This window comes from Xiphophorus maculatus, chromosome 4 (assembly GCF_002775205.1).
Source record: "Xiphophorus maculatus strain JP 163 A chromosome 4, X_maculatus-5.0-male, whole genome shotgun sequence".
Lineage (NCBI taxonomy): Eukaryota > Metazoa > Chordata > Actinopteri > Cyprinodontiformes > Poeciliidae > Xiphophorus > Xiphophorus maculatus.
In genome coordinates this window covers 29,274,802-29,289,751 of record NC_036446.1, presented here as the reverse complement: position 1 = coordinate 29,289,751, position 14,950 = coordinate 29,274,802, and the positions used below count along the sequence as shown (strand labels likewise).

General features: G+C 39.0%; 1 protein-coding gene across 2 annotated transcripts in view; it reads right to left on the bottom strand.

Annotated features, from left to right (window-relative positions):
• The window catches only part of LOC102232448 (synaptic vesicle glycoprotein 2B-like), a 31,693-nt gene that overhangs the window by 3,855 nt on the left and 12,888 nt on the right, over positions 1-14,950 (bottom strand). For both annotated transcript variants that reach the window (XM_005802493.2, XM_023331913.1), the window contains 10 exons: positions 10,020-10,200; positions 7,174-7,325; positions 6,185-6,318; positions 3,300-3,389; positions 2,582-2,695; positions 2,337-2,425; positions 1,828-1,992; positions 1,589-1,722; positions 1,292-1,492; positions 951-1,110 (listed from right to left, as the gene is read on the bottom strand). In XM_005802493.2, the coding sequence (XP_005802550.1) occupies positions 951-1,110; positions 1,292-1,492; positions 1,589-1,722; positions 1,828-1,992; positions 2,337-2,425; positions 2,582-2,695; positions 3,300-3,389; positions 6,185-6,318; positions 7,174-7,325; positions 10,020-10,200 (1,420 nt within the window). The remainder of the gene's footprint in view (positions 1-950; positions 1,111-1,291; positions 1,493-1,588; positions 1,723-1,827; positions 1,993-2,336; positions 2,426-2,581; positions 2,696-3,299; positions 3,390-6,184; positions 6,319-7,173; positions 7,326-10,019; positions 10,201-14,950) is intronic.

Below are 14,950 nucleotides of genomic sequence, written 5' to 3'. Positions count from 1 at the left end.
TCTAAATGTGCAAAACATAAAATACTTGCAGCTGTAATTGTAGCAAAAGATGATTCTATAAGCTTCTGAGTCAAGAGGCATCAATACTAATGTGCTGCCTTTTTTCAGATTTGTTTTTTAAACTGTTAAAAACCATTTATCATTTTCTATCCACTTCAAATTCGTCCTCAAGCTTGTCTCGGTCCATCGCATGTAAGTTCGATAGAATAATTTGAACTTTGCTGATGTAACTTGCAAAATTTGAAAAAAGTTCAAGGGGTATTATTAATACGTAGAAAAGTCACTGTAAGTATTTCATATCACAGATGAATCAACTACTTAGATGGTTGATGTATCTAAATAGTTTTGATCAAACGGTAAAGTCAACAACACTTGATCAGCACTTTTCAGTTGTCACTGAATATATTTAAAGGGGGAGTATTATGTGTTTTCTGGGCACATAGTGCCTTTTTATATTACAATCCAGTAACTATGTTACCTTCAGTTGTTACAAAAATTCTATATACATCATATATGATGAAAAGTTTTACGTCCCGATTTAATGCCCTGCAATTGGGCATCTGTTTCTTTAAAAACTCCCGCTCTTTCTGAAACTCCGCCTTCAGGAAGTCGTCACAACATGGCTGCTCTAGTAACCCTTTAACAACATCTTTACCAGTGATTCACTGAGAAGTAGCTCTTATTATGAGCTCAGTAGATGTGGCAAACTTTGAAGCCGCAGCTACGAGGCGGAGCTACATCTTGGAAGGCGGGGCTAGGTCCCCCCCAGGCATTTTGCGCAGCTGAATGGTGATGTAAAGCTTAAACAAAATAAAAATGTTACATAATACTGCCCCTTTAATTCCACAGTGCGATGCACTCTGCTTCCACTTGTGGCAAAATTCACCTCAAACAGGCATATGAAGGTCATTTTCCGTTGCATCTGTTAAAGAGCCAGACGTGAACTATACCTTTTAGAAGAGGGGTAGAGCTCCACAGAAATGACTTCCAGCCCATTCCAGGCTGCCACACTGACAGCATAAAAGAGACACTGCCAACAGATTACTGCTCCTTGACTGAAGCTCAAGAGCAGCAGGAAAGTACAGGCTGACGACGCCAGCATAGAACCGCCTGAGAGAAAAAAAGAGACAAATAATCACTGAGCTAATTGCTGCAAAATTCGACTTTTGTTCTGTTTCTTTAACCAATTTGCAGCCTTGGACACCATTGTGTCGTCAATAAACACCCAGATGCAGACACTAACGAGGACTGTTAATGGTCATCTGCTCTGCTGTTTTGCTAAACATGTCACCTATTATTCGGATCCTTCCTATCTTGTCCATGAAAAGTGCCGAGATGATGTTGCCAGGCAGCACAGCCAAGCTTCCCAGGAAGCTGACCAGGTAGATTACTATGTCGTTCTCCTCCAGGAAGTTTAGATGACAGCCTTTCTTTGGATGGAGGAAGGTGGTGTTTTCCATTCGACAGTTTTTGAACTTTTCCTGCCACAGGTCTGGACAGAAAACACAAGGCCTTTGACACGAGACCAAAAAAACAACAAAAGTATTACTTTGATTAAAGATAATGCTACATCTGGCTGTGGCAGCACCTGTGTTGTAGAAGACCGTGTTTTTGATCGTGCAGTTCTCGAAGAATGTGTTGGTCGACTTGATGTCCTCAAAGTAGCAGTTCTCAAAGAGCGAATCCTCAAACTTGACGGATTTAATCTCAATGTTTGCAAATCTTTAAAAAAAAACAAAAAAAAAAACCCAGAGAGACAGAAATGGCAAAAAGCTGAACCTTAACTTTGTGGATCTCTGGGTTTATGAAGAACAGTGATGAACCTACTTGTCATGGATGTACTCTCCCTCACGATGGACTTGGTTGACGAGGGAAAAATTAAAGTGGAATCGCTCCACACGTTCCCGATGAAACACTTTGACCTTAGACTCGTACTCCTCGTACTGCATGTACTTTATCATGTCAGGGAACCACACTCCCAGTCCGTGGTAGCTGTTACACACAGAAAAGGAATGTCACACCTAAGTACCTATGTCATTCATGTACCTGAACTGAAAATCTCAGAAAGGTATGAACCTGTCATTGGTATCTGGCATACCAGTGACAGGAAAAAATTCTCAGTTTAATCCAACAATGTAAATATTTAAATCAAAAATTAAGGTTCAATTTTTGAAGGTATTCCTCTTGCCAGACTTTGTAGAGTTAAGAAGAAAAATCACTGGTTGTTCATTTTTATTTTATATTTTCGTGTTGACACCATGAAACCAACCCCTCAAGGTGACCATGTGATGTGAATCTCAAACCGGTCCATGTCGTCTCCTAAGTTGTTATTCTACCTGAAAGCCATGCAGAACCACACAATGACCAGGAAAAGGCCCTGCAGCCTGAGCTCTGGAGCAGATAAAGACATCACATTGGCCATCACCTTCAGGAAAGAGACACAGAACATTAAACCAGTCATTGAGTCATGGTTTTCATACAAGCAACGTTGTGTCAGGATAAAGGCAACCGAAAGCAAAGCAAAAGTTTCTGTTTGACCTTTTCACATCTATTGAACTGTAAAACAGAGAGGTTTTGAAACCTGCTGCAGCATGGTCATTTTTCGAACCGTCCAGCGCTGAAAGGCTGTTCCAGTGTCACTCTGAATCTCTATGAATTCGTCCTCCTGGGTTTGCGGAGTTTTAATATTTGTCACCTGCAGTAAAGAGACACAGAATGTGTTTTGATTTCTCTCAATGATTGCTTTCGTTCTTAGACCTCCGACTGGGTGAATAAGCCTGGAATGATTAGCGGGGAAGTGGGGATATGGGTTGTTCCGTCAGACCGTCAATTCCTGAAACAACACACGCAAAAAAAAACAACAACTTGTAAAAGTGTATGTGGGGTCAGTGACACCCACTGGACCCACACAGTAAAAAACTTGTGGGGTCTAAATGATCTCTTAAGACCGCTTGAGGGTTACAAAAAAAATGTCATTATCATTCTACATTATTGTTATGCACATGTTTGTGTTGGTCTAAGTAATTAAAATACATTTAAAACATAGAAAAGTTAGTGGATGTAATGTGAGGTAAGGTAAAAATATTCAAGGGTTGTAAATACTTTTGCAAATCACTATATCCTGACTGAAAGGGGTTACTTATCAGTCTACACCTTTCCACCGAAGAATGAGGCGTTTGATCAGTACTTTCTCTCAAGACCTGATAATAAAGATGTAACCATCTTCTTTCATTATCCTTTTAAATTAGTGGTGAAATGTGTTTGGCCAGCCATGCGTGCTGGTGTGAATGAAGGCTTACGGTGAAGACTCGCTCCGGCTCCCCCTTGGCCTTCCAGTTGGTGTCATGAACCTGTCGCAAGATCATCCATGCCTCATCGTGCCTGGCATTCTGGAATCCACAAACACATAGACTGTAAAATGCCTCTTTAGGTGTTAAGGTCGCTGGTGGAAACCACAAATTGTGTACTGAAAGTGTAGTTTAAATTCTAAACACAGTCTACTAAGCATAATGTGGCTGCATGCTGATGACTCATCTGTGCAGGATGTGGATGCTTTACATATACCGCTAACCCCAAAGCTATTTAAAACCCAGGCAACCAGACTTAGGTTTAAAGCAATCGTTTAGTTTTAGCAATGTTATTGTTTTTTGTTTTTTGTTTTTGGACTGAAAGTGATGTTAATGTTTTAGAGTGACCCAGATAAAAGTACTGACCTGAATCTGTGAAGCAAAATTAGAAATTAAGGTAAAAGCAAGGAGGCCTCCCAATCTTAAAGATTTGTTGTCAACAAAGATAAATCATCAAAATGCCAGTGGAAACATGCAAATAGTTGGTGAATGTAATGCTCATATAAACAGTTGCAGGCTATAAAATGTTAAAATAGATTAAAATATAAAAGTAGGCTAAAAAAAAACCTGTTCAGAATAATTTGCAAAATACATTTCAATTTAGACACCCCATTTTTACCAAAGCAATGTGTGTGGAAGATAAACCAACTGACCATTTTATACATGTAGTTGTAATACCTTAGAGTGTCAGGAGAGGGCGCATCAATAAAAGTAAGGGACGAAATGCCAGAATAAACACTGCAGCCAAGCGATGCAGCAGCTTCCGACATCTGCCTCTTCCGCTTTGCTTCTATAATTCAGGTTGGTTTCAGACTCTTTACACTCTTGGCAACACTGTCGAATAGATAAAACCTTCGTAATGTGCTGTAACTATGACGGACACTTTGGAGAACGATATTATGGGATATTGCCGTGTTGATACAGATACGGTAGTATGCTAACATGCTAAGTTAGCGGAAGTATGCTTGCGTTGCAGTAGTTAGATCCGGTCACGTGTTGGGAAACAATTAGCTAAATTTGTCAGGATATAGATATGTTAAATAACAATGGTACGTATAGTCGTTTGTGCATGTTATGATATTAATAAGTTCTGGGTATGCTATAAGTCTTATACAGGTTAAGGTCAAGGGTAATAGGACTGGCCATAAGTTTTCAAGGAGCCATTTTGGGTTTGTTGTGATATATATAATTTGTTTTGCTGTTGTGATTCAGATGCATATAATTAAATATTGCACAACAATTAATTAAGTCAAATGTTGCAATTTTGGATTTGTTACGAGCTCACAGTAATACCAGATGTGTTTGCTGGGTTTATTCAATATTGGGTGATTTGGTGCCACGGCTTTACATAGATGTGAAACAATTGATTAAACCAGATGTTGGTTGTTTTATATCTTACGGCAGAACAAACCCTGCAGCCAAGCGATGCAGCAGCTTTCTACATCTGCCATCACAGTGGGAAAAAAGGCACAATTCATCAACAAATTGCTTGAGCATTATTGGGCAGTGTTGCTCCTGGAGGAAGTTTTGAGCCCATTCTTTATTCACGGCAGTGTTTCTTGGCAAAATTGTGAGCCCACCCCCATGGAAAACAGCCAACCCTACAGATAAATGGTCTCAGGAGACCTTAGTTCTTGATAAGTATTCACCTTTTTGTCTATGGATTCTCCTTGTTTTGATATTCCCAAGCAGTTTAAAAGAGTTTTAATCAAAGAAATTGGGGTTATCCCACTCCTCTGTAGTCCAGTCCTGGTACTTCTTGCAGAACACAAATCTATCCTTGATGTTTTTGAGAGAAGTGCCTCTAGAGTGCTTAGGAGACAGTCCTCGTACTTGCTCTACTTTCTTGGGTGCCCTAGAGATTTTGATTCTCCTTTAAGTTATAGATGGTGCTTTATTCAGGTGCAATTTTGCTTACAGGAATATCCGTGAAGATTCCTTGACACAAGGTGATTATGATAGGACGAACTTTCTCTTAGTAACCATGGTTGAAGAATGATTTCACTCTACCCTGTCCTCGTTAACATTTTCCCCTAAGATTGTCATGACGTGAAAAGTTGTTTTCTGTGCCGGGGCTAAGATTTATAACAGGTTTCAAAGGTTTTACACATGGATGGCTTTGGCCACTGGTAGACTCAATCAATGGTATATTTTTATTTATAAGGCTATACTAGGACTTCTTCCTTCGTATGTGCTGACCTACATAAATAAAAAAGTCCACTGTACGATATTCTCTTAATTTTTACTCTCAGTGCCTAAAGTCCAGTCTGAAGCTGGAAAGAAATCTTTTCAGTTTTCTGCTCCATCTTCTTGGAACCAGTTTCAGAAATACATGAACCTAAAGGGGCTGTTGTTGCTAAATGTTTTTACGGATGTTCTTACTGATTTTGAGAAGGAATCAGCTGTCAGTAAATGTTTTAACCGAGGAATCTTATAACAAATTTATTTATGACTGTGTCAACTTTATCTGCTTTGCTGTAAATGATCTGTAAACTCTGTGTGAAGCTCCCACTTTTGGCCAGGATTCTCTTGGAAAAGAGATTTTTAATTCCAATGGGATTTTCCTTGCGAAACAAGTTTTAATAATAATGCAAAGAAGACTGTGATTAACTATTTTACATCAATATTCATGACCTTTTTTGATTTTTTTTTTTTTATCTGACTGCTCTTGTAGAAAAACTAGACCCTAATTGCTACCACAAAACCAAAAGCTGCAGTGACTGTAAAGAATTTCATTCTTTACAGTCACTGCAGTTGCTAAAAGTGTAAAAGCTTTTAGTAACGACTGTTCATTTCTGAGATCATATTCTTTCTATCATCTGGCCCTGGGATCTGACCTCCAGAAGGAAACGTGGGCTCTCGGGCATGAACACGACTCCGATGAGTGCAGCCAGTGCCGGGAAGAGACACACAAACATAAACAGTCTCCAGCTGTGTATCTGAAACTGGGTTCCAATGGCGAAGCCCCAGCCTGAAAAAAAACAAAAAATAAACAAAGTTACAGCAAGTTAAAATTTCAAAAAGATATCAGACCCCGATCAGACAAAATCTGCTAGGACTGTTGTTCGGGTAGGAGGGCAGTGTTAGCTTGTGGGCTTAGAGAACAGCCTCGAAGAAGCCTCATTGTTTGTAATAGTCGGCCATTTTGACCTGAGCAAACTTAACTGAACTTCTCCCACTGGATGAAATAAATACTAACCTAGCGGAACTGGGTTATGATAGTTACTGTCTGCAAAGTATGACGGTGATTTGAGTTCACACTACATAATGTTTTTATCTCTGTTAGCTGGAAAACTAGTGAAGGAGCCACATAATTCCTAACAGTCAGCCATTTTGACCTGAGCAGACTTCACTGAACCTAGAGGAACTGTCTTATATTGTTACTGTCTGCAAAGTATGTTAATGACTTTAATTTAACACTAGAAAACCTTCTTCTTTTTTCCCCCGTTATTAACAGAGGAGTACAGCAATATCAGGGATCCTACACAGTATGGATAGGTACAGAAAAAGAAGATAGATAATGGAAAAATGCTTGAGGCTTTATTTCTTGCCTCATTTTTTCAGAAGTGATGTATTTCCTTTGTTCCTTCCTTCCTGAAACAACCACTATTTATCAAATCACTGCTCAAAAAACTCCTCCATATGAGTCGTATTTTTAGTGTCAACATTAAGCTCCTGTATTTCAGTCATGGAGACTGGAAGGCACAGTCGCTGTGAAGTCTATTTTGGTACAACGTTCTTGTGCCTTTTTCAGCTACTCCACATCTTAATTTGTGTGTCAACAAAATGCGAACGTGTTTATTTATGGGAGCCTTGACAACGTTACCATAGTGAGGGATGATTCCCCAGGCGGTGAAGGAGGCGTACAGGCCTCCCAGCATCCAGAACATGCAGAGCCAACTCAAATGTTCTCCACGCTTATCCATCTGCAGGAACTCGGTGAAGTAGGTGTACACGATCGGGATGGATCCCCCAATTCTGCAGCAGGAAAGATATTTTCTTCTTCAAACCACGGTACCAAATTACACGTTGACAATTATGGCTTGTATTTACTCACAGATTTAGGTTTTGTTTAAGGAGACATGTAGACAATTCTCTACATTAATGTTGGTTCACAAACTGCCTTTTTTGTGCAATTTAAAGAAGTAGAAAGAGGAATAAAATAAGTAAATTCTCATTTACCTTTGAATTATTATTCAATTCCAGCAGAACCCCCCCCCCCCCACCCCCAAATCTAACATCGTGACACTAATTCTGTCATTTATATAGCACCAATTCACTATACACGTCTTCTCAAGGTAGTTTGCACAAAAAACTGAAATCAACAGTCATACAAAACTGATTTCAAGTCAATTATATACATTCTAAATTGATTCTAATTATCAAACAATGCTGTCAAGTTCAGTGTTTTTTTTAAAATCCAAATTGGGTAAAAAAAAAAAAAAATTCCAATCACTCATGTAATGCCAGTTCAGAAGAACTCAGGCTCTAATGTGGACACTGTATGAAAGAGTACAACATTGTATTTCTCTAATCAGTCCAGATTAGAACTATAACATAACTATAACTAATCCGGATTAGAACTGTTATAGTTTGAATCTAAAAGCATATCACTCCGTTTCAGTCCTATTACCTTTAATGTGATGTTTGCAAAATTTCTCTAACCATTTTTAAACAAAATTCTCAGCAGTTTAAACTTTGTAATAAATGTTCAGATCATGCACTCGCAGCTGACAAAGAGTCACATGAGTAGGTCAAACATTTGTAGAGAACCGGCGCATTTATTTTAAACTCGTTCTGCAGAGAGTGCAGAGCTTTTATTGCACAATAAAGGCTTTACAGGCAGCAGCAGGAAATGAGCACTGAAACTGAAATCAAAAGCCAACGAAGAACTGTCGTCCCTTATCTTAATTTGCACAGCAAAGAACTTCTCTGTTGGGGTAAATAAACAAGAGATCTCCTTGGGTGTAGCTTGCAGCTAGAATCTCTTTGAGGTGGCATCAACAGTAGGGGGACGTGGTGTGCGCCAGCATGCAACAGCATTAGAAGCTTCTTGTAACGACACGCTCCGCTACAAGAAAAGCTGAGAGTGTCTTCACAACATTGTGGTGCTGTGATCATTTGTCTGGGGGAAGGCTAAATAAGGAATAAAGTCCAAAATTGATGATGAAGGCATACAGAAGAAATGTTGTTAATCTCCTCCCTGGTTAAAGGGAGAAGTATTATGCAAAATCAACTTTTTTCAGAATGCCTGGTTGGACCTAGCTCCGTCTTCAAGGTGCAAAGCTAATTTTTGGAGCTGCAGTTATCAAATTTCCGCCTCACAGAGCACTCCTACCCTACAATTCACCCATTCAGCTCCTTCCGACTAGCCAACAGCAATTAGCAAACATCTGGTGAAAATGCGGATCTGCTGAGTTCTTTATGCGAGGTACTTCTCAGAGCAACGCTGGTTAAAAACGTTGCTAAAGGGCTAATGGAGAACCCATGTTGTGATGAATTGCTGAAGGCGGAGCTTCAGAGAGAGCAGCGGCTTCTTAAAAGAGGCAGAGGCCCAATTTCAAGGTGTTAAATTACAAAGTTAAATTTCTTTTAAGTCATGTAGCATTATAATCACTGAAGGTAACATAGTTACTTGATTGTGTTATAAAAATGACACTGTTTCTGGAAATACATAAAACTGCCTCTTAAAGATGTGCAAAAAGTCTCAAATTAACTGAATCTGCTTATGCAGAAAATCCAACATTTAATTTGAGCAGATGACTTAGTCTGGAAAAGATTGGCATGCTAGTGGACACCTAGTCTCCAAAAGAAACATCTACAGTTTCTACAGGTCAATGGGTTGTTTGACGATTGTGATGTTGGAAAAAAAAGCATTTTCTGTCCCACCATCACAAATGTCATCATATGGTTTTTGCCACACTCTGTGGGGGGATTAAACTGTGCAGTGGCCAGTTGTGGGCCATTTACCAAACACTGAGAACCTTGTTAGGCAAGGACATCAATAACTCTTTGAATTTTTGATCATTTTTAGTGCACATCTGATGGAAACTGAATCAGATTTATCAGAGAACGGTTTGATCGGTCGAAAAATCAGCCTCCTTCATTTGCCATCTCAGTCATACGCCTAAGTCCAAATCTCCCATACATCCAAAACATTTCACGTTTTCTTAAATGGAAAATGTAAATATTGTTTGTGCAGTTATGGCTTAATTATTGCTCTGAATGTTGTTCTTTCAGCAAATGGCATTTTTGAGTCTGTGCACTCTAACTTAACAATCGATTGATTACTGAATTAGGTCACAGTTATTTTCATTACGATTAATCTGATTAATCGTTTTATCTCTACATCCAATAGAAAACCTGAAGAAAAGAGGGGATGTGAGAGGACTCTGAATCTCAGAGATCCACTCTTGTAAAAGAGTTGTGCCTTTCCTTTCATACTTTCTTCCTGGAAAAAAAAAAAAACCCAACAATAATAGCTTCTAATGGATGTTTTTGCAGTTACATAGCTTCTTAAAATGTCACGCATCTTATTTTCAAAGGTGTTTCCTGTAAGCAGATTCTTCACAGTAAAGGTCAGTTATTATAAAAACCCAGTCATGCTGTGCTGCAAAGAGAAATGTGTATTTGGAAAAAAGAAAAAAAAATACCAAAAATAAGGCGTCTCACCCAAAGCCGGAGCAGAACCTCAGGAAGAGGAAGAAGCCGTATCCTTGAGCGAAGCAGGACAGGAAGGAGAAGACCAGGTCGATGGTCAGAACGTAGATGAGACACTTCCTCCTCCCCATCTTGTCACACAGACCGCCCCACACTAAGGCACCCACCATCATAGACACATACACAAGCAGGCCTGCAGAATGCACACAAGAGACCCACATTATTAAAGCAGCCTCATCCAAAGAACCATTTTGGGCAGACCTCGATTGCAATCCCATAATAGTTCCAGTCTGGGTTGTCAGCTCAGGCAGTTTGATGCTGATACACATTTAAAAACGACGTTACGGTAACAAGTGATGCTTCACCTTTCAAATAAAGCCACAGACAATTTAACATCTTCCCATGGAAAACGTCAGGTGCAACACACGGATTCATTTAGGACTTTGCTTTGAATTTAATTTATTTTAACAGTAAAAAGCGACAATGAACATCCAGAGATTTTCAATAATATGCAGCCGCAGGCGTGGCCGTTTAATACGCTTGGCAAAACAAAGCCAGAGAGAGCTGTGCCCTGTTCTTTCTGCTGAAAAGAGAAAAAAGTAGAAAAAGATTTTTTTTAAAAAAAGGATGTTTGTTTTTTTTGTTTTTTTTTATCTGCCAAACTTGCAAGACTCGTTTTAAGTTTTAAATCTACATTGTAGACAAATCACTTGTCTACAGAAATCTGACTGTTTTGCTTGTTTGATTAAAATGTTCAATAAATCAATCAAGTACATTTGCATGGCACATTTCAGCAACAAAGCAGTTTAAAGTGCTTTAGATCTTAAAAATACAGAAATAAAAAAAATCATAAAAACAACATACAGTCGCCAATTAAGAAGTCAGTGACAAACATTACATTTTAATTACTTATAGTAATAAAAAAAGATTTAAAAAAAACTTGCAGTACTGCCATGCCAAAAAGTTTGGACAGCACTGCACTGCAGTCTCTTTAAAACAGCAGCTGCACCACCAGGGGGCTCCCTTCACCCTCATATGAACAGAAAGCGCAGAGTAATCAGCAGCTTTCATGCATTATTTCAGAGTGATGCATGCCTTTTATTCTGAGTCCATTCAGCTCCGGATGTTTCTGTAACATTCATTAAGACATCCAAAGCACACACACTCAAACTGGTGATCTGATGGACAGAAAGGTCCATGTTGTATGTGACTAGTGTTGGTCCAACTGTCATTGTACAACACCTTATTGAAATGCAAAGACTTTCTGAGTCGCGGCGTTCTGTAACCTTGCGCCGGCGACCAAAGAACCTCCATTTCTCCTGTCAGAAGGCCACTATGCAGACAAAGGTAAATGTCTTTTTATTTTGCTTTCATTCTATATTCTTGTCAATTCTCAATCATCTTTGGTCAACTACTCCTCTTGAGACTTCAGACTCGTACTTTCTGCCTGCCAGGCCTGTGTTTTTACTACACAGTCGTAATTACTGAGGGCGTAAGCGGCTTAGCGGCACGTGGAGCCATAGTGTGCGTCGTGCACCTTCCCCAAGGATTAGTAAAGCGTGCAGATGCTTCATTCTGCTCCCCGCGCAGCCCATTCAGCAAGAGGCCGCACGGGATGTCAAGGCAACAAGAGTCAGAGGCATCGTGTCGCCTGTTAACTTTGGCAATTTGATGCTTTAGATTTCATGTGTCAAACTGAAGGTTCGGGGGCCAAATCTGGGCCGCTATAGCTTTTTATTTATGTGGTCCTACAGACTCCTTGAGGGATGCATAAAGATAGCAGTTTTGTGATTAAATATTATTTTATCAATCAAATCAAAGTGATTTTTATCTGTTTAGTGCTAAAATACAGCAATACCTGTGTTTCCATTGACGTTGTAAACGCACAAATTGGAATAATGAAAATACATTAGCGTAATTTCAAAAAACACGTCTTTTTTGGCTGCATTGAAATTATTGTGTTTTCCAAAACTGCATTGGAAACACTTTTTTTTTTTCACATCATAAGAGTCACATGTTCAACAACGGGATGACAGTACTGGTGGAAAAGACAAGAACTGGTGGAAGGATGACGGAGCGGCGTTTCGAACTGACACATCACGTGAACAAACGTATTCACGTGTGAGTTTAGTTGCTATTCTTATTTAATGGAAACACCGCAATAGCAAAATTGTTTTTTTGTTTTTTTCAACAATAGAATATCGACAAAGTTTATCACAGCTAATCAGACCCTCCTCTTTTTCGCGATTCAGTGATCTTGGAGATTCACGCAAAATCAACAGATCCTCACACTTTTTTTTGCTTATTGCAAATTTTCTGTAACAATTTTTATAACATTGGTCTTAAGTGATGCAAACTCCCACCTGCAGGTGGCAGTATTTCTTGCTACTGCTACTTCTGCCTCATACTATGTCACGCTATAGTCAATAGGGAAAATAACAAAAAGTCATGTTTATTGTAAAGTATTGCAAAATCGGTTGCAAACATTTCTAAATTGCCATCACAAAAATCAGTGATTCTAATTGTGAAAAAATCACAATAAGGACTGAAATGTTCGGGCGACTTATCAATGTTGAAAAATGTTGACTATAGTTTACTTTTAAATAGTACTTATTGAATGCAGACACAGCTATTTATTAATATTTTAAAATCAAATCAAATTTTATTTATATAGCACTTTTCAAAGTGCTTTACATCATAAACAAAACCACAAAGTCATGCAACATAGAATTAACAATCAAAACACGACATTAAGTCAAGTTCCATCAATAAATTTGTAATTGATTACATTTCAAATACAATCCTAAACAGGTGGGTTTTTAGTCGAGATTTAAAGGAAGTCAGTGTTTCAGCTGTTTTACAGTTTTCTGGAAGTTTGTTCCAAATTTGTGGTGCATAGATGCTGAAAGCTGCTTCTCCTCGTTTCGTTCTGGTTCTGGGGATGTAGAGCACATCAGAACCAGAAGACCTGAGAGGTTCTGGAAGGTTGATTCAACAACAGCAGATCTTTAATGTATTGTGGTGCTAAGCCGTTCAGTGATTTATAAACTAACAACAGTATTTTAAAGTCTATTCTCTGAGCTACAGGGAGCCAGTGGAGGGACTTTAAAACTGGTGTTATGTGCTCTATCTTCCTGGTTTTAGTGAGAACGCGAGCAGCAGCATTCTGGATCAGCTGCAGCTGTTTGATTGATTTGTTGGACAAACGACAAATCAATCTGTGAAGACGCTGTTGCAATAATCAATGCGACTGAAGATAAAAGCATGGATGAATTTCTCTAGATCTGGCTGAGACATTAGTCCTTTAATCCTGGAAATGTTCTTCAGGTGATAGAAGGCCGACTTTGTAACTGTCTTTATGTGGCTCTGGAGGTTCAGGTCAGAGTCCATCACTACTCCCAGGTTTTGGGCCTGATCGCTGGTTTTTAGTTGTAATAGTTGTAAGTTGTAATAGTTTTAGTTGTAATAACTGAAGCTGTGCATTCAGCTCTAGATCCAAAATAGGTCCAAAAATAATAACTTCAGTTTGGTTTCTGTTCAGCTGGAGAAAGTTTTGGCACATCCACACATTTATCTGTTCTAAGCATCTGTTCAGTGATTGGATGGGCTCTGAGTCACCTGGTGACATCGTAATGTAGAGCTGTGTGTCATCTGCATAGTTATGATAGCTAATATTATTTCCTGTTATAACCTGAGCTAGTGGGAGCATATAAATATTGAATAAAAGGGGTCCTAGGATTGAACCTTGGGGTACCCCACATGTGACCTTTGACCTCTTTGATGAGGAGTTTCCAATTGAAACAAAGAAATCCCTGTTCTTTATGTAGGATTCAAACCAGTTAAGCACTGGACCGGAGAGTCCGACCCAACTCTCCAGTCGATTCAGTAATATGTCATGGTCAACAGTGTCAAAAGCTGCACTGAGGTCCAACAGAACCAGCACTGTGGTTCTCCCACAGTCCGTATTTATATGGATGTCATTGACCATATAAGATATATGATATCACCATATATGATATCACACGGAGACTTTTATGAGGGCGGTCTCTGTGCTGTGGTGAGCACGAAAACCAGACTGGAAGGAGTCAAAGCGGTTGGTTATCGTTAGGAAGCTAATTAGTTGTTTAACAGTTTGTGACCAATATATAGTGACACAACCGGCTCTTTGAGAACATTCATCATGTGGTCCAATGTGAAAATGAGCTTAACATCCAACTTTAGAGTGTGTATGGGTGTGTGTGGGTGTGTATACATGCATGTACAGGTTGAGAGGATGGAACTGTGTCCTTCAGGTGGAGAATCAAGATCTGTCCCAGCTACATTACTTTTGAAAAAGTCTCCTTTAATATATTGAAGCTGCCAAATACTTTCAGGGTGAAGGAGAATTCATCGTTTCTCATCCGCATTGGAAGTGAAAGCGATATAACTCCATCTGCCACACGCAGAAGATGAAATATTGTATCCATGAATAGATACAAATTTAGCTGATAAACCACACGGCTTACAGTGAGTCATGAAAACACTAACCTTGTCAGCAGAACTTAGTCACCCAAGACAGATTAGATATATCTCTATAAATTGTTTCATATCAAATCATTCGATCATATTTTTCACGGTTTGAGTAATGGGTTCCCCAGCGATGATGCTTTCCTAGTTTTGGTTCTTTGTGTGAGCGAGTCAAAGACAAAGGGAACAACTTTGTCAGTTGGTGAAAGTGCACAAAGTCAACAATTAGCAAAAAAATATTTAGCATTTTGAAGGGACATGTTCCAAGTACAGAGGAGAAGTGTTCTGTTTTATCTTTGACATGTCAGTAATCCAGCTGGCTGATCGAACTGTTTTCAAATAATTCACAAACGTTCAAGGCTTCTAAAATGAGAAGTGAAAGGAAAACGCATGGTTTTCAGGAAAATGGCACACTTTTAAATGTTTTTTTTTAGAAT